A 26,444-nucleotide genomic window follows, 5' to 3' on the forward strand; every position below is an offset into this window, starting at 1 on the left:
AGCTCTGCAGGGGAGGGGCAAGGAGGAGGGGGAAGGAGGAGGCTATGTGGGGGCCAGCGGCCCAGGGCTGAAGCACCCGACCAGCCTCAGGCAGAGAACCAGCCATGTCCAGCCCAGGGCTCCTGCTCCTGCTCTTGCTGCTGGCAGCGCTACCCCCGCTGCAGCCCTCCTCGCTGGCACTGCCAGACACCCCAGAGGGCAAGGCCACCATCGTGGGCTTTATCCTCTCGGCACTGGAGAGAAGCACCTCCTTCCTGAAGAAGAGGCTATCTGAAATTAACCTGGACGGTGTGGTGGGGTTCCGGGTCCTGGAAGGTGGGTGCATGTTCATTCCTCTGGACTGGCCCCTGGAAAGCCGGTTCTCAGCCTGTCACCTCCCTGCTCTGCTGGGAGGCTTGCTCCCTCTGGTGTCTTGGGGGCCCTGCTGTCCTCAATTATTTAAGAGGCAAAAAGGATTCAGAGGCCACATGGGAAAAGATTTGGATATTATTATTTTCCTGGGATGAAATGATTCACTTGACAGTGCCAATCCTGATATGTCAAGAACGAGATGGGCAGAGGGGGGTGTACAGGAGGGCGGCTATGGCCAAAACCAGGAACCCTGAGGATCAGGATCCAACTCCACTCCCCCTACTCCCAGCCAAAGCCACCTCAAGGCTCCAAGAAAAGAGCCAAGTGTTTGTTCAGCTTTCAGGGATTAAGATGACCTACAAGGAGCTGGCAATAGACCAAGGCAAGCAAGGAACCACCCCCCACACCCCTCAACCCCTCTCCCAAGGCCCCCTTGCCCTTAGTAACAAAGAGCTGACTTGGAACCAGCCTGAGGCTCTGGCCAGCCCCCCTTTCACATCACCCCCTCTGGGTAGTCAGTGCAGCTTACCACCCACTGCCCACCCAGACTCCAGGTCCCAGCAGGAGGAGAGGCTCTGGAACAGGTCTGCCTCTGTGCCTGACCTCCCCCAGGAGGCATCCTGGAGAGTCTGAAGATCCAAGACCCTCTGAAGCTAGGACCAGGGTCTCCATTTAATCTCAGCCCCACCCTATAATGCCTCTAGAAATGAATAATAGGGGATCCCTGGGTGGCTCAGTGGTTCGGCTCCTGCCTTCAACCCAGGTGTGATCCTGGAGACCCAGGATCGAGTCCCGCGTCAGGCTCCTGGCATGGAGCCTCTCTCTCTCTTTCTCTCTCGCTCTGTCTCTCATGAATAAGTAAAATCTTAAAAAATATATATCCTTAAAAAAAAAAGAAATGATTAATAGTAAAAGACCACAGGACTGGCTTCCCCGTTGGGCACAGGATACTTTCAGGGGCCCCGAAAATGTTTTGGTTTCTCTGAAAGTCAGAAAGAATAAAAATGAACTTTTAGGTCAAAGAGAATACTCTAATATAGAATATAAGCATATCCATCTTTATACTAATGCAGTCTTAAGACATATGCTTTAATCTATTTTTTTTAATAAAGGAAGGGGCCCGCAAAACCACAGCATGTGACCCGGCAAATGTGCCTTGAATGTCACCCAGGCACTGGCTGCGTGTAATCGCCAGACAGCCCAGACAGGAATGTGCTCTGTTTTGCTTTCTGCAGATGAAGACTTTGAGGCACAGAGAGGTTCAGTAACCTCCCTACGCCTCACAGCTGATGGGCAGGGGGTCTAGTATTCAAATCCACCTGCTGTAACAGCCCTTGAGGGAAGGGTGGGCATTGCACTGATTTTTCTGACCACCCTGGAAGTCAGCCACGCACTGGGCTCCCTCCAAGCAGCCGTTGAATAAACATTCCTGGAATAGGTAACAGACTTTTGTCAGCAGCTGTCCCATGGACCTGTCGGTTCCTCATGGAGAGGGGAAGGAAGGGCAGGTGGTTCCCTCGGCTGTGTGCTTTCTGGGGTCCGTGAGATAATAAAAGATGAAGTTTGCTAAGTACCCGCTAAGCGCTGAAACAATGTAAGCCCTCCTGTGGGGCATTTCTCTGACTTCTCCCCACAATCCTTAAAGTAAGTTCATTATTATTATCCCCTTTTTACCAATGAGAGGAGGACAGGCTTTAAAAGAGAATGTCCAGGGCAGCTCAGGTGGCTCAGCAGTTTGGCACCACCTTCGGCCCGGGACATGATCCTGGAGACCTGGGATTGAGTCCCACGTCAGGCTCCCTGCGTGGAGTCTGCTTCTCCCTCTGCCTGTGTCTGTTCCTCCCTCTGTCTCTCATGAATAAATAAATAAGGTCTTAAAAAAAAAAAAAAAAAAGAATGTCCAAGGTCACACAGCCAGCATGTGCAGGTGGTGGGCTTAGAACCCTGCTCTATCTGACTTGGCACCCGTTACCTGAATCATTAGAGGGTCGATGTGGCTGGGAAGGAGGGACGAGACAGCCCAAGCTGACACCACACAACAGCCTTAAACCAAGGCCACCCCCTCCTCTCCTCTCCATGGCTCTACTCTATCTCTTTGCAATAACCTACTGATACATAACAAATGATCCCCAAACTTAGCTGCATAAAACAATAAAACAGTTACCATTTCTGTTTGTCAGGGATCCAGGAACTGTTGGGCTGGGTGGTTCTGGCTCAGGGTCTCACATAAGGTTGGAGTCATGATGTCAGCCGGGGGTGTGATCATCTGAAGGCTTGACTAGGGCCAGAGGAGCCACCTCATTCACTCCCAGGTAACCCCTGGAGGCCTCAATTCCTCACCACATGGCCTCACCATACAGCTATGTGAGTGGCCTTGCAAAATGGCAGCTGGCTTCCCCTAGAGCAAGTAACTCCAGAGAGAGCAAGGTAGAAGCCTCAACATCTTTTACAGCCAAGCCTTGAAGGTCACACACCATTGTTTCCCCTAGTTTCTTACTGGTTTTAGGGGTCAGCCCCACACAGTGTAGGAGGGGCTTGGAAGGGTATGAAAAACTGGCTGGCCAGGTTAGGTCCTATCCTCATTCTTGGCCTCCTGGGAGACAGAGAGAAGAAGTTTACATTCTGGGGGAACCAGGAGCAATAAGATACCCATTGATCCCCCAGATTCATTCTGCTTGGGGCTGGACAGGTGGACATTAACTCTACCAGAGAAAAGCACCCCTCCAGCTGCCTCTGCCAGCCAGGAGGGTGAACCAGAAGGTGGCAGCAACAGCCACACAGGCAGGGAGAAATACCACCAGGAGGCCAGGTTGGGTGCACCTCACTGCTAACTCAGCTACCCCTTCTGGGTTTCATCTGCTGTAGAGCCAAGCAGTCTGGAGCAAGGCTTCAGAAGCAGACGGCCTAGGTTCAAGGGCAGAGAGAGAGTCATGCCTGGAAAAGGATGTTACAGGGCCTGTCATCCCACAAAACTTGCTTAGAACCCTCTTTTTTTTAAAGATTTTATTTATTTATTCATGAGAGACACACACACGGGGGGGGGTTGGCAGAGACACAGGCAGAGGGAGAAGCAGGCTCCATGCAGAGAGCCTGATGCAGGACTCGATCCTGGGTCTCCAGGATCACACCCCGGGCTGAAGGCAGTGCTAAACCACTGAGCCACCCAGGGACTTAGCACCCTCTTAAACCTCATCCACCCTCCCCACCAAAGTCTCTACCTGAAGCAGAGAACAACTCAAGCCAAGTCTCACCCTCTCAGCCCCGTGCTGAGGCTTTCCCTCACCTCTCCTCTCTTGACCACCTCTTTTGTCCTCACCATCACCATTTTCTCCCACCCCTGCGGAGCCACTGCTAATCCAAAAGGCACCTCTGTGAGGATTAGAAAAAGATGTCTCCTTCCTCAAGTCACTTGCCTGCCATCTGCTGGAAAATTGTCTCAGTACATATACAAATCCATGATAGGAATATATACTGCTCTTGTGCAGTGTACAACCTGCTCAACTGTGTACAGTTGTACACTTGTACACAGTGGCTCTCCACTCAGTCCCTTCCTCATCTTTTTCTCCTGTAGAGCAAACCTTAAATCTCCCTAATCAATACTTACGACTAAACTGTATTAAGTGTTTACTCTGTACTATGAATAATGCTAAGTCCTCTCTATACATTAGTTCATTTAATCCTTACAACCACCCACTCCAAGAAGTAAAGAACATCATTCCCCATTTTATAGATGAAGAAAGTAAAATGGAAATAAATTAAATATATTTCTCAGGTCCCCCAACAAGAAAGTGTTAGAGTCAGGATCTGAACCCAGGCCCACCTCCAAAAATCAAGCTCTTAGCTGCCAACTTCTAGCACTCCAGCCCCACCCCCATCGCACCCACATCACCTGGCTGAGCTCCACAAGACCTAATTTCTAATAAGCTCAGCCAAGTCTTTCTTCTCAGAAGCTGGAGGAGGCAGGGAGGCTCGGGAAGCATTATAAGTTAGGATAATTTTTCCTGTCCAAGTGGTTTGTCAAATGATGAAATGAATGAAGTCTTTTCCTTTCCAGTGCAGCTAAAAGGTGTTCAGGAAAAGTGGGCCCAGGACCCCCAGCTGCAGCAGCTGAGCCTGCGTGTGGCGAAGCTGGTGGAAAAGCTAGCGCCTCTCCTTCACAGATCCATCTTCTACCTCAAGCTAAGTGACCCCAAGTACCTAAGAGGTAATAGCAGGAGAGTAGAGTCCCATTTCTTCAGGAACACAGCATCTGAGGGCGCTCCTCCTGGTGTCAGGGAGGGTCTGGAACAGTCTGTAACCAACTGAGTTCTAGTGGGCCAAACACATCACAGGCTGACCCTGGGGAATGTTTGGTCATCCCTGACCAGGTTGACATGACCTCTCCCACCCACATGGGGAGTAGGGAACATGTCTCCTTGTTCAGCTAACCCAGCTTGGTAGCCTTCATCCTAGACCAGAGTGGAGGATCTGGTCTGTCCCAGAGAGTAGGGTATCTCAAAAGTAATTTAGCCCTTTGTGCATCAAACATTAGCAACCTGCTATTATTTGTATCTCTCTGACCCACCCTATAAGCCTGGCATGAACCATTCCAGAGGGTGGTGGAGGCAGGCGAGCTATAAAACCAGCCCCACCTGCCTATCCAGCCTCCTAGACTCCCAGCTCCCAGTCAGGCGTGTGGGAGCAAATGAGGAGATAATTAGCCCGTCCATCCTTCCTTTTCAGACAACAGCCTGGCTGCACACCCCAGCCCTCCTCCCTACCTCTGATCTCCAGGTCCCCTACCTCCTCCCAGGCCTGATCCTAAGACCATCCCAACTCGTGTCACCCTAATGATGTCCCTTGACATCTGTTTTGTAAGAACTCCGCTTTCTAACCAAGCCAAAGGAGTCAACTAACCCTTTTTGTATGTCTCATGCTTCCATGGGATAAAGTGGATTTGATCAAAACCTGTCCCCCCCAAAAAAAAACAAAAAAAAAAAACAAAAAAAACCTGTCCCAACACTATTCTTATTGATTTAAAAAAATTTTTTGTTGTTTGTTGTTGTTTTAGAAGAAGAGCTTCCTGAGAGTTTCAAATACAATGTGTAACCAGCAGGCAAGGCTCAGAGCCCTGAGCAGGCTTGTGTGTAGTTAGGGCTACCTGGACAGGGACACCTAGTTCCTTGGCTTGGGCTGCAGGAGCCTGGGTGCAGTTAGGCAAGTCTTGGCCCACCACTCCTCAGTGTCTTCCTCCTCACCTCACCTCTCTACCAGAGTTCCAGCCAACCATCCAGCCTGGGTTTTGGAAGCTTCCGCGTGCCTGGACCAGCACAGATGCCTCCATGGTCTACCCCACCTTTGAGCCACAGGACTCCTTCTCAGAGGAACTCAGTGACTCCTGTCTGGTGCAACTGCTGGGAACAGGGTGGGCCCCCTGCACTTGCCCTGCTTCCCAAAATCCCAAAACACTTATTCTCTGTTTGTCCTCCTGTCCCACCCACTCTCCAAGTCCCCAAGGATCTGTGTAAAACCAGGCAAAGCCACCTGCCCAACCACCCTGACACCAACCTCTCCCACCCCCATTGAGCCCTAAGCTGGCCCCACGCCCACTCAAGACTTGCAGCCAAGTCCAACTGTCTCCCCCACTTCCTGCATGCCCTCCTTTTGCCTGCCACCCATACCCCATGGGTCTCTCAGACCTGAGGGGATCCTTTCAAAAACCACATCTGAACATCATGCCCCTGGTGTGAAGCTTCCTGTTGTTCTCAGAACAAAGCCCCAACTCCTGCTGTTGTCCCGGGTCTGGGGACCTCTCTCGTCCATCTCCTGGGGCCCTTGTCACACTCTCAAGAGTACCTACTTTGCCTGTGCCTAGCTGGCATGCCGCGCCCCACCCATCTCCATGCCTAAGTAACTGCTTACACTTCAGGGCCACATCCTTCCTCCAGAACCTTCCCTGGCCCCACTGCACAAGACTGACCTCTCCGAGTAGGCTGGCTCTCCTAGCACCACTAGTAGCCATAGATACAATCTATATTTGTCTATGGTTCTGCCTCCCTCACTGAGCTATAGGTCTCTGAAAGCAGGAATAGAGCCTCATTAAGCTCACCATTTTACCCTGTTGTGCAGTAGCCTTGGAGCATGCCCAAAATCAGCCCTAGGCTCAGAGGACTGCTGTGTAGAGCAGTGCTGGGAAAGAGTATTCTTGGGGGTCCCACAGAGCAATAGGAAGCTGCAGCCCCCTGGAGTTCCCCCAACCCAGGATAACTCCAGTGTCACCTCCCCTATGCTGGAGTTACTGGTTTAGAAAAAGCAAGACATAGTACACCTGTGTTCTATCCAGCAACCCCTTGGGCAGAGCTCGTGCCTGGAACCTACTGGGTTTCTAAGAACCAGTGGGAGAATAGGGACCAAGGAAGGCTCCATGTCCTCAAACTTCCTTTCGGGCACCCTTCTCTAGAGCCTGAACCACTTCTTCCCCAGGACAGACAGCAACCAGCCCTGCCGGGTCTCTGACTTCTGCAGAACCCTGATGACCAAGCCCGGCTACTCAGGCTACGGCCTGTCCCACCAGCTGCTCTTCTTCCTCTTGGCCAGAATGGTAAGTGCCCCACATGGGCCAGCCACACACATACAGGACAGAGAAAGATAAAAAGGGGCTCGTGGCAATGTGGCTTTTGTATACTGCACACAGGGAAAATAAGCGGGTTTTTGGACACCAAGAAGGAGAAGTCAGAGTAGCTGTCTGCTGTAACACTATAATACGGAACCAGACTAGGGAGGAGGGATGGTAGGATCCGGATTCTAGTTGGATAGATAGCTTTGCGTGCTGAACTGGATTGTAGGCACCAGGAAAACAAAAAGAGAGAAAGAGTAAAAGAGAAGCAGCAGAAAGAACTCAGCAAACAATACAAATGGACAAGGATTTAGAACATTTGGTCTGTAGCAGCTTCCAGAAAACCCCTGCCTCTGCAGTACCTGATGCTCTTCCAAACCCAAGAGATCAAACGTTGCTAATTAATAATAATAATAATTAATATTAATAATAATTTTAAATATACATATTTCCTCATATAGAAAAGTAAGGCTCAGGGAATTCCCTGGGTGGATCAGTGGTTAGCACGCCTTCGGTCCGGGGCGTGATCCTGGAGACCAGGGATCAAGTCCCACATCAGGCTCCCTGAGTGGAGCTTACTTCTCCCTCTGCCTCTGTCTCTCTGTCTCTCTGTCTCTCTCTGTGTCTCTCATGAATAAATAAATAAAATCTTTAAAAAAAAAGAAAGAAAGGTAAGGCTCAGGGGCGCCTGGGGGGCTCAGTTGGCAGTTGGTTAAGCATCTGCCTTCAGCTAAGTCATGGTCCCAGGGTCCTGGGATTGAGCCCTGCATTGGGCTTTCTGCTGGGTGGAGGGCCTGCTTCTCCCTCTCCCTCTGCTTCTTCCCCTGTTCATCCTCTCTTTCTATCAAATAAATAAAATCTTTAAAAAAAAGATAAGGCTCATTATCTCTGTGGAAAGATGTTATTCTATGTGCAGAAATTATTAGCTGAGAAGGTGTTTAATGTTTTATTTGGCAGGTTTTAAGTTTTTTAAAATTTATTTGTAAGTTGTCACTGTCCAGTATTTCTGTAAATAAAATAAAAATCAAATTATGAGGAAAATTATTTTGATTACTAGATTGAACCAGTAGAAAGCTCCTCTGACACATTGCTACAGAAACTGCCTCATCTCATATCCTGTCCTGTCCCTGGGACCTGTCCATGGCCCATGCTTTGAGCAGCACCGAAGCTGCCAGTTGGGTTAGCCTGGAATCTGAACGTGACGGCCATGAATGGCTAGGACACTGTAGAGTCAGGCTTGTGTCGGGCACTTTCTAATCATAGTACTACCCATCCAGGTGAGCACCTCTGGTGCAGCACCCAGCGACATCCCCCTTTCCCTGTGGCTGAGACCCTTGGGGCTCAGAAAGGTTAACTTAGGGCACCCAGGTGGCTCAGTGGTTGAGCGTCTTCCTTTGGCTCAGGTCATGATCCCAGAGTCCTGGGATCGAGTCCCACATCAGGCTCCTCACAAGGAGCCTGCTTCTCCCTCTGCCTCTGTCTCTCTCTCTTTATATCTTTCAAAAATAAATAAAATCTTCAAAAAAAAAAAAAAAAAAAGGTTAACTGAGCTGGCTCCGGTCACATAGCTCCTGAGTGGCAGAGCCGACTCACACCTAGCTCTTTCTGACACCCCCCCCCCCCAGTAACAGAGCCCCCAGGAGTCCAGGGGTATAGATGGGGAAGAAATTCTGAGAATAGGGGAAAGACTTCTGGAACAGAGTGTTGGTATGTCACCCATACCACTAACTTCCCTGTTTCTGGCTGTTTGTTCCCCCTCAGAAGGGGTGCACCGAGGGGCTGTTTCGCCAGAGCCAGCACTACATGAACCTCTTTTGTGCCAACATGATGGACCTGAACTGGAGAGCTGAGGCCATCGGATATGCCTACCCCACCCGGGACATCTTCATGGAAAACAGTGAGCCCTGGCATTCCTCTTTAGGGACAAAGCAGTGGGGTGTCCCTGATTCAGAGGGCACGCGTGCACACATGCGAACAGCTCCAGTAGGACTGCCAGATTTAGCAAATAAAAATACAGGGTGCACAAGTAAATTTGAACTTCAGATAAACTGAATATATTTTTAGTATAAGCATATCCTGGACATTCCATGGGATATGCTTATGCTTTAAAATTTGCATTTGTGTTTATTGGACACTCAAATTTAATTGGCCATCCTATATTTCATCTGCCACTATGTGACTGCTTCCTGCCCCCAAAGGCTGACCAGTGATGGAGCTTTGGACTGACAGCCTAGCTGACTGGCAAACAGACTTTGAAGCCTCAGAGATGAGGCAGAAAAGGAGTCTCTGGGGGGCTGCTCCTTGGCTTGGGCATCTAGATCCCTCTATGGACCTCAACTCTTGAGTTCCTCCAGTGAAGGCCCTAAATGGAAGGCAGGGCCTAGCCTGGGAGCTGCCTTCTTCCGGCCACTGCATTGAGCACCCACCTCCCCGGGCAGGAGGAGGCAGGTGGCACTGTACAGCCTTGGGCATGGAAGCAGGTGGGCCTGGAGGGGCAGGCCTGTAGAGGTCCTCTGTCTTTGCTTCCAGTCATGTTTTGCGGAATCAGCGGCTTCTTGGATTTCTACAAGCTCCGGTGGCTGGAAGCCATTCTCAACTGGCAGAAGTCACAAGAAGGATGCTTCGGGAAGCCTGGTGAGCTGCACTTCCACACTGGCTGGGAGCAGGAGGCTGGTGGGGGGTGGTAGTGGTAGAGCGGTCTTAGTAGCTCAGAGAGATGTGCAACATGTATATGCACACAAACCCACATGTGAACACACACTCACACACAGAAATAGGCTTAGACCTTTGGAAGCCAAAACTTTGCAAAATAGGAGACAGTCTTTTTGGAAGGTGTTTTTCCCCAGCACCTGCGTAAACAAGTCCATTCTTCAGTAAGTATTCCCTGAGCACCTGCTCTGTGCCAGGCTCTGGGGAAAATGAGCCCTGAAGAAAAGAGGCAGAAAGCCCCTAAATTAACCAATAAGTGAAATAATTGAAAGTTCTGATAAGGGCTGTAAAGGAGACAACAGGCTACTTTAGAAAGAAAGGAATATGGAAGAAGGTTCTTTGGGTAGAAGTATTCAGGCAAGATGTCTGGAGCAGGTGACATAGACGTAGAGGCAGAGAGGACATAGCTCCTTTCCACCTGGGTGATCCTGGGCAGCTGGTCCTCTTTTCTGTAAGTCACTTCACCTCACTGAGCCTTGATTTCCTCATCTGTAAATAAATGAGTATAATGTCTCCTTCCTGGAGCACCTGGGTGGCTCAGATGGTTAAGCATCTTCCTTCAGCTGAGGCCATGAACTCAGGGTCCTGGAATCAAGCCCTGCGTCAGGCACCTTGCTCAGTGGGGAGTCTGCTTCTCCCTCTGCCTCTCTCCTCCGCTCATGCTCACTCTCACTCTCAAACAAATACATAAAATCTTTAATAAAATAAAATGAAAAATAAATAAATAAATTAATTAATTAATTAATCCCTTTCCTGAGCTGTGAGGAGTTAACATAATACATAAAACATCTGTCCTGTGCATGATACAGAGGAGGCTCCCAATAAATGCTGAAGCTTGGGATCCTCAAGGAGGCAAACCTTTTGAAATAAGATAGTCTGGGGATGCCTGGGTGGTTCAGGGGTTGAGTGCCTGCCCTTGGCCCAGGGGTGATCCTGGAGTCTGTGGATCGAGTCCCACATCAGGCTCCCTACATAGAGCCTGCTTCTCTCTCTATGTCTCTGCCTCTCTTTCTCTGTGTCTCTCACACATTATTTATTTGAATAAATAAATTTTTAAAAACCTTTAAAAAAATAAGATAGCTGTTTTTAAAATAGAGGAGTTTATCAAATGAAGATTCTCAGGCCCCCAGACATACAGAGACGGCAGGCAGAAAGTGAGCCTGTGGAACTTGCATTTTTAAGAAGCTCCTCTGCCTGTTCTGATGTGGGTGGTTGGGGGATCACAACTGGAAAAACATCAGTAGATGACAAATTTAGGCAGTGTGTAACGGTATGCAGACAGGTGCTCAAGGAATCTTCTGGAAGAACCTCCAGATTCCAGAGAAGACCTGAGTTGCTTGAGGTGTTGTGAGGGGGAGAAGATTTGGTGAGTAATGTGTAAAAATCCATCTTGAGAAGGTCACCTTTCAATTCTCCCAGCTGCTGAAAATGAAGAATTATCAAAAACCATTCAACACCAACAGCATGTTCTGAGAAGAATGAAGAGGCGAGAAAAACAATTTACAGGTAATGAAAATACCCAGGGGCCTTCTGGGCATGAATCCAAGACACCCCAGGAAGGCTGCACACCTCAGTGGAAATGTGCCCTGGCATTCCTGAAAGGCAGGGTCTGGGACGTGGAAGGCAGGGTAGGAAGTGGGAGTCAAGAGATCTGGTCTCCAGTGGAAGGAACATAAAATAAGTTTCAGTATGTTACTGAAAATCACAGGGGTACCCCCTTTCTCGGTCAAGGTCAAGTTAGGAGAACAGAACCCACACTGGGAACTTGAGGCAGAAGGAACTTAATGTAGGGAACTCTTCTCAGAGGTGTTGCAAGAGGTGAACCCAGAAAAGTGAGAAAACCCAGCGATTAATTGTTGCAGGAAGCCACTACCCTCCCTGCAGGCCGAGCTGGAGGACTGTGGACCGAGGTGGAGTTAGCAGAGCCTGCAGGGGCTGCTCATGGAGGAGCCAGAGACAGGGAGAAATACCTCATCTTCACAGTTTGTGTCTGCTGTTGCTCAGACCTAACCATAAGCTGACGGGCAAGGCATCCTGGGAATTGTAGTTTGGAAGGGTCAGTTCACTGTAATTTGGAGCAAAAAGGAGTAGAAGGGAATCTTCAAGCCAACAGGCAAGTGACCAGTGCAATCCCGGTGGCCACAGGTCCAGATGTCCCCAGTTTACACCCGTTGTCCTGGAGCCATTAAGAATAGCGCCTCCTTTCCTCCCCGAAGTGTCCTGGTTGAGATGATAAATTACGTGGTCAGTCCACCTGTTCTCCCTGAGAATCAGATACAGTTATATTGAGAAGGGAAGAAAGATTTATTATGGGAGGAAGGGAAGATGAGAGGGAGGGAGGGAGAAAAAAGGAAGAGAAGACCTGATTCATTTTTTTAATTAATAAAAAATAAATAACTGCAAGACAGAAGCAGGAAAGGAGGTGGAATAGCAGCTCGAAGAACAGATGCCCAGTGTATGCTGGTGAATGATCCCAGTAGCTAGATGTCTCCCCATGAACGCCATTGTAACCTCATCGTCTGCCTACAGGTGGCCAAGAGAAGGGAATGAAAGCACAAACCCAAAGACTGGGTTGGAGAAGGGAGAGACGTTCTCAGGAGACTTCCAGAAGCCCTGGACTAGGCCTGCCTGACCCATGGGGCTGGCACTACCTATGGCCAGGTGGTTGAGGGTCTGCTGTGCATGCCTTGGATTGCTGGCTGCCCCCTAAAAGCAGACAGCTGGACCCAGGACCATCCTGAGGGCTGGAGCAGGAGCTGCAGAGAGGCCCGAGGTTCCTCCTGGGCCCCTGCGAAGTGAGGACAGTCTAGGAAACTGCCCAGGAGGGAGTGGTGCTTCCTTTCTTTCTGGTGCACACCCCCTGCACATCCATGGAGCGGAGGGCAGCCGGCGTGGAGATTTAGAGCACAGGATTTGAAATCATGCTGTCAGGGTTCAAATCTGCTTCTGCTCCTTCCTCGATATGAGAGTCGCTCAACCTCTCCGAGCCTCAGTTTCTTTATCTGTAAAATAGGGACCTAGCAGTGCCTCCTTCATCAAGCTCTTGGGGGTTAATATCAGATCACCATGCAGAGTGCTCCCCCTGGCATCTGGTGTATGATAGTGTGGGCTGCTAGGGCTGGTAGTTAGGCTCCTCAAAACCAGCATTCTCCCTCCCTCCCAAGACCCTAGCTGGGTTCCTTCTCTTCTCCAAGACTGTGAGGGGAGAGGAATGTCCTGGCTCCCCCACCACCTGATCAGAAACAAAAGGTGGGTGGCCCCCTTTGAGTTTAGAGAACTAAGTAACATCTGTGGGGTTCTTGTCTCAGGCAGGTGTCAGGCAGATGCTCAGGATCACCTGGGACCAGGCAAGACTAAGACAGCAGTGAGGGCGGGTATTGAGGTCAAGAAATGAGCTGTGGAGTTCCTAGTGCTGGGGAGCTAGGCTCTGCTACTTAAGCCTCAGTTTCCCTACCTGCAAAATGGGCAATAGGGTGCTGTCTTAGAAGGTCTCATTTGGGGCCTGACAGCAAAGGAAGGTGGGAAAGGGCTGGACAAGGATGTGGCCTCAGGTCAGGTCCCAGGGGAGGGGAGCTCTGGAGTGGAAATCACACCTGAGTCACCCTGCTGACATGGGAGGCTGGGCTTGTGTGTCCTGTATTGGTAAGTCATTAGGAGAAGGCATAACCTCCCCAACGAGGAGGTTCCAATAGGCTGGGGTCATCTCTCTGGAGAGGGGAGCCATCAGTGGCCAGCACTCCTAGCAGCTGGTGGCTGGGCACCTGGCCCAGATCTGGCTGGCTGGGGAAGTAGCCAAAAAGCACTCGTAATGGAACCGTGGCCACCATGCAGCTCTCACAGGGAGGACTCTCTCTCTCTCTCCCCAGATAGCTGCTCCTCCCACAATACAGCCATGGCTGTGGCAGCTCTAGGTGGCTTCCTCTACGTCCTAGCCGAATACCCTCCAGCGAGTGGAGAGCTGAGGCAGTCTACACTGGCGCCACCCACGGCCACTGCGACAAATGTTTCCACACCTGCCACTGGCAGATGAAACTGATGCCATTAGGCAGTCCTTTCTCCCTGAAGTCCTGGGAGCCATGCCCTCACAAGGAGGCATCAGAAGAAAGGACTAGCAAAGCAACCCAGCTTCATCCCCTTGAGGAGCAGGGCCAGCGAAGGCGATGTGAGGAGGGATCCAGGCGTGGGATCCAGGCGTGGAAGCAGATGAATAAATTTAGAGTGCAATTGAGTCATGTTTCTCAGCTGTTTGGACAACTTCTAAGGCTCTGTTTCAAGTCACAACACAAATTCCAAGGAGACCTGTAACTTGAGTCTTAAAGGCAATTTGTTCAGGTGTCAACTGTTGCATCTTTCCCAGCGGGAGAAATAAGGGTCCCTGAAAGAAACAGTGCAAGTGATGATTGAACTTGAGATATGGTCACAAAAGGCAACACATAAAATCTTTCTATCCGTGCAAGGAGCTCTAGAGTATCATGTCATGTCCTGTCATGGCCGTGTCATCTTACAAAGGCAGTGTGGCATAATGGTTAATGATGCGGCCCTGTGCCCAGGCTGCCTGAGTCCAGATCCCCAGTTGTCTCGCTGTAGTCAGCTCTGTGTCCTTGGGCAAAGTCATTTAGCATCTCTGTGACTGTTTCTTCATCAGTACAATCAAGATGATTACAGGACCTGCCTCAGTACTACTTGCAGTGCTGTGACAATCATGTTTTAGGGTACTGAGAACCATTCCTATAATATAGTAAGTGCCAGGTTGAGTGTTACCTGCTGCCACAGCAGGGATGATGTCACATTACGTGAGGAGCTTGTCCTGAACCAGCAGGAACGGAGAGAGGACTTGTCAATTTTTCTTATTCCCAGCTTGTACTTCCTCCCTCATGTTCTTTTTTATTTTAATTTTTTTAAGATTTTATTTATTCATTTGAGAGAGAAAGAGCACATGTGCATGAGCAGCGGGGAGGGGCAGAGGGAGAAGCAGACTCCCACTGAGTTGAACAGGGGGCTCCATCCCAGGACCCCAGGATCATGAGCCAAAGGCAGACACTTAAACAACTGAGCCACCCAGGTGCCCCCTCCCTCGTCTTCTGCACAGTATGACTATAAACATGTCAGCGAGACTTTTTTTTTTTAATTAATTTACCTATTTTGTTGAAGTACAGTTGACATACAATCCGCTGGAGCTCTGACACCAATCTAGTGTTGTAGGAAGGATCTTCTGGAACATTATGATGGGTCCAGATGCTGCCTGTGGTGCAGATTGCAGGCTATGTGCAGACGCATGTCAAAAGGGGACTGGGGGGCAGCCCGGGTGGCCCAACCGTTTAGCGCAGCCTTCAGCTCAGGGTGTGATCCTGGAGACCTGGGATCAAGTCCCACGTTGGGCTCCCTGCATGGAGCCTGCTTCTCCCTCTGCCTGTGTCTCTGCCCCCCCCCCCTGTATCTCATGAATAAATAAATATTTTTTTAAATGTGTAATTTTAAAAAAAAAGAAGGAGACTGAGATAGAACAATCAGTCAAAAACCCAGTCCTTTGGGCTGGCAGGTTCTTGAAGTCTATTATCTCACTTTGCTTCGAAGTGAAAAATAGTTCCTGATCATCCTTAAGTGACAATTTAGTTGTATTTGTGAATCTGAATTAAAACCCCAGTGCTTCTGTGCTCAGCTGGATAACCTGGTGGGGGCAGTGGTTCTTCTAAATCTTTCTCTTGAGAGTTAGTCTCCCCTGTCTAATCCTCTTTGCTGGTGCCCCTGAATGCTTTCCTAAAAGTGCTCTTAGATTGTCAGGCACACAGAAACAGTTCTGGATTTCACTGACAAGTTGGACTTGCTTTTGAGTTGCTAGTTTTCTTGGGGGATCGAGGGCCAAAATTTAATACCTACTTGGCACTCCATATGCTTCAAGGATTTCCTCCACAGTGCCTCACAAACCAAAGTTTACCAAGACAGGCTCACAGTCTAGAGAGGGGTGGGCGGCTCATAACCAGATTAGGGGGGATTATGCTTCACCCCCTGTCCTTCCTGCTTTCAGGCTGGATTAGTCACTGGAACCTCACACTGATATATTTTTAGAAGGTTTAAGTTACCAAAGTAAGGGCAGGGGGGTGGAGGGAGGGGGAATGACTCTAACAGAAATCTGGGTTTATTAAAGATTTTTTGAGGGCAGCCCTGGTGGCACAGCGGTTTAGTGCCACCTGCAGCCCAGGGGGTGATCCTGGAGACCCACATCAGGCTTGTTGCATGGAGCCTGCCTCTCTCTCTCTCTCTCTCTCTCTCTCTGTGTCTATCATAAATAAATAAATAAATCTTTAAAAAAAAAAAATGTGTTCCCTGCAGGCCCCTTGCTCAAGATAAAGATATTCACTGTAAAAGTATTTCTGCTAAAGAAATCAGTGTTTTTTTTTTTTAAGATTTTATTTATTTATTCATGAGAGACAGAGAAAGGCAGAGACACAGGCAGAGGGAGAAGCAGGCTCCCCATGGGGAGCCCAATGTGGGACTCCATCCCAGGACCCTGGGATCATGCCCTGAGCTGAAGGCAGATGCTCAACCACTGAGCCACCCAGGGATCCTGAAATCATAGTGTTTTTAAAGTTTTTCCCTTTAAGATGTAAATACATACAGGAAAAGTTGTGAGCTCAAGCTTCAAAACCAGCTGCCTCCTCTGCTGACAGCTGTGTGAACGTGGGTCAGTAGCTTGCCTTCTCCGTGCCTCTATTTCCTTTTCTGTATAAGGGGTCACACAATAGCACCCACCTTCTAGAATTCCTGAGATAAAATGGTGCAGGGTGAGCCCCTCACACAGTGTTTAAGGCCTAAATGAGCTCAGCAGCTGTTAGCTATGGGTTTTCTCAGAAAACCCAGCATCCACACCACTTCCGCCTCTGGGTTTTTATCACTTATTATTTACTAGCAAACGATGTCATTCCCAGGTAATTACTCCATCCATCCCTTCAATAAATATTGGTCGAAAACCTACTAACCTGTGCTAAGCTGTGTCTGGACACAGGAGATGCAGCTGAGAACAAACAAGAACTCTGTTCCTATAATTTATTTAAAAAATATCCATGGAGGGCAGCCCCGGTGGTGCAGCGGTTTGGCGCCCCCTGCATCCTGGGGTGTGATCCTGGGGACCTGGGATCGAGTCCCACATCGGGCTCCCTGCATGGAGCCTGCTTCTCCCTCTGCCTCTCTCTCTGTTTCAATAAATGAATAAAATCTGTAAAAAAAATAAAAAATAAAAAATAAAAATAAAATAAAATAAAATAAAATAAAAAATATCCATGGGTACGTACACCTGGGTGGCTCAGCAGTTTAGGGCTTGCCTTCAGCCCAGGGCATGATCCTGGAGTCCCGGGATCCAGATGGAGTCCCAGATCGGGCTCTCTGTAGGGAGCCTGCTTCTCCCTCTGCCTGTGTCTCTGCCTCTCTGTGTGTCTCTCATGAATAAATAAATAATCTTTTAAAAAATAAAAATATCCATGAAGTGCATACTGTGCACCAAGGACTGTGCAAAGTGCCAAAGGAAAGCAGTGGAAATCAGACATGGTCTCTCAAGAGACGACAGTGAAAGCAGGAAAGACATTAAGAAACAGTTTTAGGGGTGCCTGGATAGCTAAGACTAGTAAGCGTCCACCTTTGGCTCAGGTCATGATCCCAGGGTCCTGAGATGGAGCCCCTCATCAGGCTCCCTGCTCAGCGGGGAGCCTGCTTCTCTTCTCCCTCTGCCTGCCTCTCCCCTGCTTGTGCTCTCTCTCTCTCTCCCTCTGTCAAATAAATATTTTTAAAAATTAATTTTATTTTTTAAAGATTTTTATTTATTTATTCATGAGAGACACACACACAGAGAGACAGAGACATAGGCAGAGAGAGAAACAGGCTACGTGCAGGGAGCCCCATATGGGACTTGACCTTGGGACCCCAGGATCATGCCCTGGGCTAAAGGCAGGCCCCCAACCCCTGAGCCACCCAGGCGTCCCTAAAAAATTAATTTTAAAAAGAAAATTATAAGAGGGTGTCTGGATGACTCAGTCAGAAGAGCATGCAACTCTTGATCTTGGAGTTGTGAGTTTGAGCCCCACATTGGAACACTTAAAAAAATAAGAAGAAACAGTTATAATCAAGCAGTTTGTACTTGTGATGGAGAACTGGGTGCACTGCTTGGACGTGGTATTTTTTCCCTCAACCAATAAACTGATAGTGATGTAGTTTCAGAATGTAGATGAGGTCCTGAGCCAATGGACAAGAAAGAATTGAGGGCATCCTGGGTGGCTCAGCGGTTTGGCGCCACCTTCAGCCCAGAGCCTGATTCTGGGGTCCCGGGATGAGTCCTACATCGGGCTCCCTGCATGGAGCCTGCTTCTCCCTCTGCCTGTGTCTCTGCCTCTCTCTCTCTCTCTCTCATATGACAGAATGAATAAATTATTTCTCATGAATAAATAAAATCTTTTTTAAAAAAAAGAATTATTGAGATGTCTTTGGTGCAAAAAGGTGGTTTTATTATGAAAGCACAGTGACAGGACCCATGGACAGAAAGAGCTACTGCTGCTTGCGGCCTGCTGTTCCCAGATTGTGAGGAGCAGCTCATTATATACTTTTAGGTTGGGGGAAGTAAAGACAAGGGAAGTTCCAGGAGGATTTTCATATGCTAAGTAGACCCACAGAGCACAGGTACTGGTATTGTCAAACTAAGGTTTGAAGACACTAATCCATTGTTCCTTTCCTTGGCTGTACTGAAAATGTACTTCCTTTTTTGTATTGGGTATTTCATGTTTTACTGCCATGACTATATATAGAAAGAAAGCTCAAGGGATCCCTGGGTGGCGCAGTGGTTCGGCGCTTGCCTTTGGCCCAGGGCGCGATCCTGGAGACCCGGAATCGAATCCCACATCGGGCTCCCGGTGCATGGAGCCTGCTTCTCCCTCTGCCTGTGTCTCTGCCTCTCTCTCTCTCTCTGTGACTATCATAAATAAATAAATAAATAAAAATTCTTTAAAAAAAAAAAAAGAAAGAAAGAAAGAAAGCTCAATAAAAAGAAAATTTTACTGCAAAAAAAAAAAAAAAAAAAAAAATCCCCCTAAATTGGATCAGCCCTAATCCAGAGGCAGCCCATCCAGGTGCCTTCCTGAAGTTTTAGCAACAAAAAGCATTCTGTTTGTGATAAGAAAACCATTTCCCCCCACTCCCTGATTGGAATGTCCCTGAATAGGTTCATGTTGACCTGAGAAATCCATAACCTGAATGCTATGCGACTCCCGCGGTTCTTTTGTCTTTAAGTGGGTTTTTTTCTTTTGCCTTTAAAAGATACCTGTAATTGCTAATCGGGGCTCTCTTCCTCCTCGGAGGTGGAGAGCCCGTTTGCGCAAACGTCCAATAAACCCTCTTGCTAATTGCATCTGCCTGTCTGGGGTCTGAGTCTCTGGGGCGTCCACCGGGACACGTTGGCACCCGTGAGCCAGGGTCCAACCTTTGGGGGCTCGTCCGGGATCCGAGACGCCCCAGGCTCAATCCTAAAACCGGTAGGAGGTAAGACCGAGCTCGCTAAATGTCATATCTGTCTCGTCCGTTTGTCTGACTGGCCGGGTCTGTATTGTGCCTGCAGGACGCTGTACTCTGTATTTGGACCAGCGGGGGAGGCAGACGTGCCCTGAGACCCCTGGTCCCCCTCCGGAGTCGGACTCCGGAGTGGTCTGGAAGAGGAACGGAGCCCCGGCACTCCCTCCTCTTCGGGGAGGGTCGTTGTTCGGGACCGCTCCCATCTGAATCTGCCGCGCCAGTCCTGACATTCGTGTGCGTCTGTTCGTTCTGTGTCTTTCTGGTCCCGCTCCGGAGTCGGACTCCCGAGTGGTCTGGAAGAGGGAGGGAGCCCGGCACTCCCTCCTCTTCAGGGAGGGTCGTTGTTGGCGACCGCTCCCATCTGAATCTGCTGCGCCGGCCCTGTCATCTGTGTGCATCTGTTTGTTCTGTGTCTTTCTTCCTTTCCTGTCCTCTTCCTCACCGCTCACCTCTTTTCTACACCCGCGGGGCAAACTGTAACCACCCCTTTAAGCCTCACTCTAGATCACTGGAAAGAAGTCGCCGGCCGAGCACACAATCTTTCGGTCGAAGTCAGAAGATGAAAATGGGTCACCTTCTGCTCCTCAGAGTGGCCAACTCTCAACGTCGGGTGGCCCAGGAATGGAACTTTTAATATTGATATTATCTTGCAGGTGAAGGCCCTGATCTTTCAGCCAGGACCCAATGGGCACCCTGATCAGCTCCTGCAGACTCTCCTCACCACGGAGGAGAGACAGCGCATCTACAGAAAAACGTCCCCGGGGCGGATGGGAGGCCAACCCAGTTGCCTAATGAAATCGAGGATGTTTTCCCCTTGGTTCGCCCGACCTGGGACTACGACACTGCTGCTGGTAGGGAGCAGCTCCGTCTCTATCGCCAGGTACTCCTAGCGGGTCTCAAAGGGGCAGGGCGATGCCCCACCAATTTGGCAAAGGTACGTGCTATAGTGGAGGGAAAAGATGAGACGCCGGCAGGTTTTCTGGAAAGATTAATGGAAGGCTACCGTATGTATACTTAAAGAGAGAGAGAGAGAGGAAACGCAGTAAAGAACTGACTGGGATACTGGCCACCATAGTACAGGGCTCAGGGCAGAGTAAGTCAGGACAGAGTAAGGACCTGGGAGACAAAAGAAAACCACGGGTTGAATGAGACCAGTGTGCCTACTGCAAGGAAAAAGGACATTGGGTTAAAGATTGTCCAAAAAAAGGGCCAAACGCAGGGACCTAAGAAGAAGCCCATTCCCGTTCTGTCCCTAGAGGATGAAGATTAGGGGTGTCAGGGCCAGGAGCCGCCCCCCCCGGGGCCTCAGATAACCCTTAAAGTGGGGGGGGGGGGTCAACCAGTGACCTTCCTGGTTGCTACGGGAGCTCAACATTCAGTTTTAACTGAGGCAGAAGGACCCTTGACCTCTATCTAAAAGATGCATTCTTTTGCCTAAAGTTAAGCTCTCAAAGCCAGCCTATTTTTGCCTTTAAATGGAAAGATCCTGAGACGGGATTCTCAGGACAACTCACTTGGACAAGGCTACCACAGGGATTCAAAAACTCCCCCACCTTGTTCAACGAAGCCTTGCATCAGGACTTGGCAGAATTCGGAGTTGGCCATCCGGACCTCGTTCTCCTGCAGTACGTGGATGATTTGCTCATAGCGGCTAAGACAGAACAGGATTGTGTAAAAGGTACGGGGGCCCTGCTCAAGAGACTGGGAGGACTGGGGTATAGGGCCTCCGCCAAAAAGGCCCAAATAGGCCAGAGACGAGTGACCTATCTGGGATATCTCCTGGAAGGAGGCCAGAGGTGGCTGACAGAGGGCTGCAAAAAGGCTATAGCCCTGATCCCAGCACCCACTAATGCCAGAGGGCTACAAGAGTTCCTCGGCAGTGCCAGGTTCTGCCGCCTCTGGGTACCCGGGTTTGCAGAGCTGGCGGCTCCCCTATATCCTCTCACGAAATCCAACACCCCCACCACTGGGGAAAGGAGCAACAATTGGCTTTTGACAAAATAAAAAGGGCCTTATTGACCGCCCCTGCCCTGAGCCTCCCAGATGTAACCAAGCCATTTGCGCTATATGCTGATGAACGCTGAGGAATAGCCAAAAGGGGTCCTAACTCAGAAACTGGGACCCTGGAAAAGGCCCGTGGCATACTTTTCAAAAAATTAGACAGCTGCAGGATGGCCCCCATGTCTCCGAATAATAGCGGCTGTGGCAGTCCTGGTAAAAGATTCAGATAAATTGGCCTTCAGCCAACCCCTCACTGTGGTGGCCACCTCCCCCCATGCCATAGAGACAGTCATCCGCCAGCCCCCTGATCGATGGCTCTCAAATGCTCGGGTCACCCATTATCAGGCCATGTTACTGAATTCCGAGCGGATACGGTTCAGAACGGCTACATCCCTAAACCCAGCCACCTTGCTTCCAGAAACCGAGTCCCCCTCCCTGGTAATGCATGATTGCCACCAGATCCTAGCCAAGGTCCATGGCACCAGAGGGGACTTGACGGACCAGCCTTTGCCAGATGCTGAAGCAACCTGGTACACCGAGGGGAGTAGCTTTCTACGAAATGGTGAACGTAAAGCCGGGGCGGCCGTGGTAGATAATTCACTGTCCTGGACATCAGCACGGCAACGACCCAGTAGCAGAGGGGAACAGGCTGGCCGATGAAACAGCACGAGCCGCTGCACTAGGCCCACAGGAGGATGGACAGAAGCCTTCCCCACCAAACGAGAAACTGCCCAGGTGGTTGTCAAGAAAATCCTAGAAGAAATTTTCCCCTGGTTTGGACTGCCCAAGGTAATAGGGTCGGACAACGGCCCCGCCTTCATCTCCCAGGTAAGTCAGTTGGTGGCCAGATTACTGGGGATAAATTAAAAATTACATTGCGCATACAGACCCCAGAGCTCAGGGCAGGTAAAAAGAATAAATAGAACAATTAAAGAGACCCTAACCAAATTGACATTGGAGACTGGCACTAGAGACTGGGTCCAACTCCTCCCTATGGTTCTGTTCCGAGTCCGGAACACTCCCGCGCGCTATGGGCTAACTCCTTACGAGATTCTCTATGGAGGTCCCCCACCAGTAACGGACTTACTAGATTCTGCTATTGACCCTCTTGCTAACACTCCCGGTTTACAGGACAGGCTAAAGGCGCTCCAGATTATCCAGCGCCAGATCTGGAAACCCCTTGCAGCTGTTTACCGCCCCGGAGACACAACCTGTTCCAGATCGGTGACTCCGTCTACCTCAGGAGACATCAGTCCAGGACCCTTGAGCCCCGCTGGAAGGGCCCATACACTGTACTACTAACCACCCCAACCGCCCTAAAAGTAGACGGTATTGCTGCTTGGGTCCACGCCTCACACGTCAACCGCGCCCCATCAACGAGCACCGCTGACGCCAGCCAGGACGGATCGGGCGAGCCACCCCAATGGAAGCTCCACCGCACCCAAAACCGGCTCAAGATAAGACTTTCAAAAATTGTTCAATGAGAGTTGTTATATTCCTACCTCTCCTAGCGCTCTTCACCCCCGCCAAAGGTAACCCTCATGCCCCCAAAAGGTTTAACCTGGCAGGTACTAACGTCTGGGGGTGACGAGGTCTGGTCCATAACTAAGACTGCTCCCGTGGGAACCTGGTGGCCTAACCTATATCCTGACTTATGTAAGCTAACCATAAGGGCCCCCAGCCCATGGGACCTAGAGGGATACTTTGACACCTCTAGGGCCCCCAACCGAGAAAGCCCCCCAGGGCGACTGGGATTAGACCCATGGGGAGGATGTGGCACGCCTGACGGAAGGGCCATGCTCAGCACTCTTCCCTTTTATTTCTGTCCCGAGTACCACAGAGATCGCAGGCTAAATCCCACCTGTGGAGGGGGGGAACACTTCTATTGTAAAAATTGGGGGTGCGAGACTACGGGAGACACAGGATGGGAGGCCCTCCTCCTCCTGGGATTACATCACTGTCAAGACTAACTATACTCACCCGGGGTTACCAGGAACTCTGCAATACTACCGCCCCGATTTTAGGGACTGACTCTTACCTGGTGCCCCAGCCAGGAACTTGGTGGGCATGCAACAGAGGCCTCACCCCCTGTGTGTCAGCTAAGGTTCTAAATAGCTCAAACGACTTCTGTGTCATGGTGCAGATCATACCCAGGGTGTTCTATCACCCTGCTGAAACTCTAGAAAATCAGTATGATGAACATCCCACCCGTTTTCGGCGCAAACCTGTCTCCCTAACCCTAGCCATTATGTTGGGACTAGGGGTCGCTACTGGGGTGGGTACTGGCGCAGCTGCTCTGATCCAGGGCTCACGACGTTATATAGAACTCCAGGCAGCTGTAGATGAGGATCTACAGGCACTAGAGCAGTCCGTTTCTAAGTTAGAACAGTCCCTCACCTCACTTTCAGAAGTAGGACTTCAAAACGGGAGAGGCTTGGATTTACTATTCCTGAAAGAGGGAGGACTGTGTGCGGCCCTAGGAGAAGAATGCTGTTTCTATGTAGGCCGTTCTGGAGTCATCAGGGACTCCATGGCCAAACTCAGGGATAGGCTAAATAAAAGACAAAGGGACTGGGAGGCCCAGCAGGGCTGGTTTGAAAGCTGGTTTAACCAGTCTCCCTGGATGGCCACCCTAATCTCTACCATTATGGGCCCTCTAGTTATCCTGCTCCTGCTGCTAACTTTCGGCCCCTGCATCCTCAACCGCCTGCTCCATTTCGTCCGAGAAAGATTGTCTATTACCCAAGCTCTGGTATTAACTCAACAATGTCGGGCCCTCCAAACTGAAAAAATAAATGTTCCCTAAGATTTTAAGGTTAAAATCAGCCCAAACAAAGAGGAGGGAATGAAGAAACTCCCCCCTGTAAGTAGGATCAGCCCTAATCCAGAGGCAGCCCATCCAGGTGCCTTCCTGAAGTTTTAGCAACAAAAAGCATTCTGTTTGTGATAAGAAAACCATTTCCCCCCACTCCCTGATTGGAATGTCCCTGAATAGGTTCATGTTGACCTGAGAAATCCATAACCTGAATGCTATGCGACTCCCGCGGTTCTTTTGTCTTTAAGCGGGTTTTTTTCTTTTGCCTTTAAAAGATACCTGTAATTGCTAATCGGGGCTCTCTTCCTCCTCGGGGCTCTCTTCCTCCTCGGAGGTGGAGAGCCCGTTTGCGCAAACGTCCAATAAACCCTCTTGCTAATTGCATCTGCCTGTCTGGGGTCTGAGTCTCTGGGGCGTCCACTGGGACACGTTGGCACCCGTGAGCCAGGGTCCAACAGGTTGTTTTTCTCTGCAGTGTTGTGCCCAAGATTGCAAATCCGAGAAACCACCAAGGAGCCTACACCGATTGCAAACACACGAGGGTTTATTTACAAGCTCGAGCTTGGGTCTAAGTGTACCCGACGCAGCGGAGCAGGGACTTGGACCCCAAGGCTAAGAGGCGTAGGGGCCAGTGGCCAATGGGGATTGTAACACACATAGAAAGTTGCACAGTTGTGTGGGTCCGCACGCAGGTGGCCAACTGAATCACAATATACCCTATAGTGACCATTTGAACTGGCCTATCACTCTGGCCAGAATTGGCGGGCAATTTTGGCGGGCACAAGGTGGGGTTACATTTTTATGAGCCAATTTCCAATAAGGGTGTGCTCAGCGGCTTGACTAGGGTGGCGGAGCGCCATAAGTAATAAGCAGGTCATGTGGGGGGTCATACAGGAGGAGGCGGGTGCAGCACAAAATGGAGTTAGTCCTGCTCTGCTTGTCCAGGGGTAGGAGATTTTTGTTAAATTTCCTGGGTCCCACATGTAGCAAGGTATTTCTTTTTTTTAAATTAAATTAAAAGCATACTTTATTAGGAAGAAAGATACCTGCATTAAAAATGAAGAAACAGATCAGTTTTCTTAGTAAAAACAGATAATATTATTAGGAACTACTCCTCAGAAAGGCATAAGGTGCATTAGCTTCACAAAAAATACTAACAAGTCTTCAGCGATCATAATTTCATTTGTTTGAGATATATATATATATTTGAAATAATATATATTATTAAATATGTATATTTGAAATCATTGAAAACCCATGGAAAATTCTTTTATTTTATTATTTTTGTGTGTATTTTTAATTTTTTTAAAAGATTTTTAATTTATTTATTCATAGAGATGCAGAGAGAGAGAGACAGAGACACAGGCAGAGGGAGAAGCAGGCTCCATGCAGAGAGCCTGACATGGGACTCGATCTAGGGTCTCCAGGATCACGCCCTGGGCTGCAGGCGGCGCTAAACCCCTGCGCCACCGGGGCTGCCCTTGTGTGTATTTTTAAATTGGAGTTCAATTTGCCAACATATGGCATAACACCCAGTGCTCATCCCATCAAGTGCCACCTCACACCAGAGAGAATGGTGAAAATTAACAAGATAGGAAACAACAAATGTTGGAGAGGATGTGGAGAAAGGGGAACCCTCTTGCACTGTTGGTGGGAATGTGAAATTGTGCAGCCACTCTGGAAAACTGTGTGAAGGTTCCTCAATAAGTTAAAAATAGAGCTACCCTACGACCCAGCAGTTGCGCTACTGGGGATTTACCCCAAAGATAGAGATACAGTGAAATGGCAGGATACCTGCACCCCAATGTTTATAGCAGCAATGTCCACAATAGCCAAACTGTGGAAGGGGACTTGGTGTCCATCGAAAGACGAATGGATAAAGAAGATGTGGTTTATGTATACAATGGAATATTACTCAGCCATTAGAAACGACAAATACCCACCATTTGCTTCCACGTGGCTGGAACTGGAGGGTATTATGCTGAGTGAAATAAATCAATCGGAGAAGGACAAACATTATATCGTCTCATTCATTTGGGGAATATAAAAAATAGTGAAAGGGAATAAAGAGGAAAGGAGAGAAAATGAGTGGGAAATATCAGAGAGGGTGACGGGATGTGAGAGACTCCTAATTGTAGCAAGGTATTAACATGAAGACAGTTGGGAACTTCCTGGAGGAACTTATCCTCTGCCTGCCTAGGTCCTGGTCAATGGGCTGCAGGTTATAGGGACATTCAATTTTTTTAAAAGATTTTTTATTTATTTATGAAAGAGAGAGAGAGAGAGGCAGAGACACAGGCAAAGGGAGAAGCAGGCCCCATGCAGGGAGCCCGACTTGGGACTGGATCCCAGGTCTCCAGGATCAGGCCCTGGGCTGAAGGCGGCGCTAAACGGCTGAGCCACCCGGGCTGCCCCTAGGGATAT

General features: G+C 49.4%; 1 protein-coding gene across 4 annotated transcripts; it reads left to right on the plus strand.

The window, feature by feature from the left end:
- C3H16orf89 (chromosome 3 C16orf89 homolog) lies at nucleotides 1-22,033 on the plus strand. 4 transcript variants are annotated; one of them, XM_072753946.1, is made up of 8 exons: nucleotides 1-315; nucleotides 4,406-4,555; nucleotides 5,605-5,755; nucleotides 6,814-6,931; nucleotides 8,708-8,843; nucleotides 9,476-9,580; nucleotides 11,075-11,161; nucleotides 19,858-22,033. In XM_072753946.1, exons 1-8 carry the CDS (start codon nucleotides 105-107, stop codon nucleotides 19,899-19,901), a joined length of 1,002 nt encoding a protein of 333 aa, XP_072610047.1. In that variant the 5' UTR covers nucleotides 1-104; the 3' UTR covers nucleotides 19,902-22,033. The 4 variants fall into 4 exon arrangements, with proteins under 4 accessions (XP_072610047.1, XP_072610048.1, XP_025858760.1 ...); XM_072753947.1 differs by having other exon boundaries at nucleotides 7-315; nucleotides 6,856-6,931; XM_026002975.2 differs by lacking the exon at nucleotides 19,858-22,033 and adding an exon at nucleotides 13,522-13,879 and having other exon boundaries at nucleotides 7-315.
- The last annotated feature ends 4,411 nt before the right edge of the window (nucleotides 22,034-26,444 follow it).

This window comes from Vulpes vulpes, chromosome 3 (assembly GCF_048418805.1).
Source record: "Vulpes vulpes isolate BD-2025 chromosome 3, VulVul3, whole genome shotgun sequence".
Classification (NCBI taxonomy): Eukaryota; Metazoa; Chordata; class Mammalia; order Carnivora; family Canidae; genus Vulpes; species Vulpes vulpes.

What these genes read in the sequence shown, in the direction of transcription:
- C3H16orf89 (XM_026002975.2), top strand. Translation starts at nt 105, where the DNA reads ATGTCCAGCCCAGGGCTCCTGCTCCTGCTCTTGCTGCTGGCAGCGCTA. An exon ending in TGACCCCAAGTACCTAAGAG is followed by an intron (nt 4,556 to 5,604) that starts GTAATAGCAGGA and finishes CCTCTCTACCAG; the next exon opens with AGTTCCAGCCAACCATCCAG. An exon ending in AGGATGCTTCGGGAAGCCTG is followed by an intron (nt 9,581 to 11,074) that starts GTGAGCTGCACT and finishes CAATTCTCCCAG; the next exon opens with CTGCTGAAAATGAAGAATTA.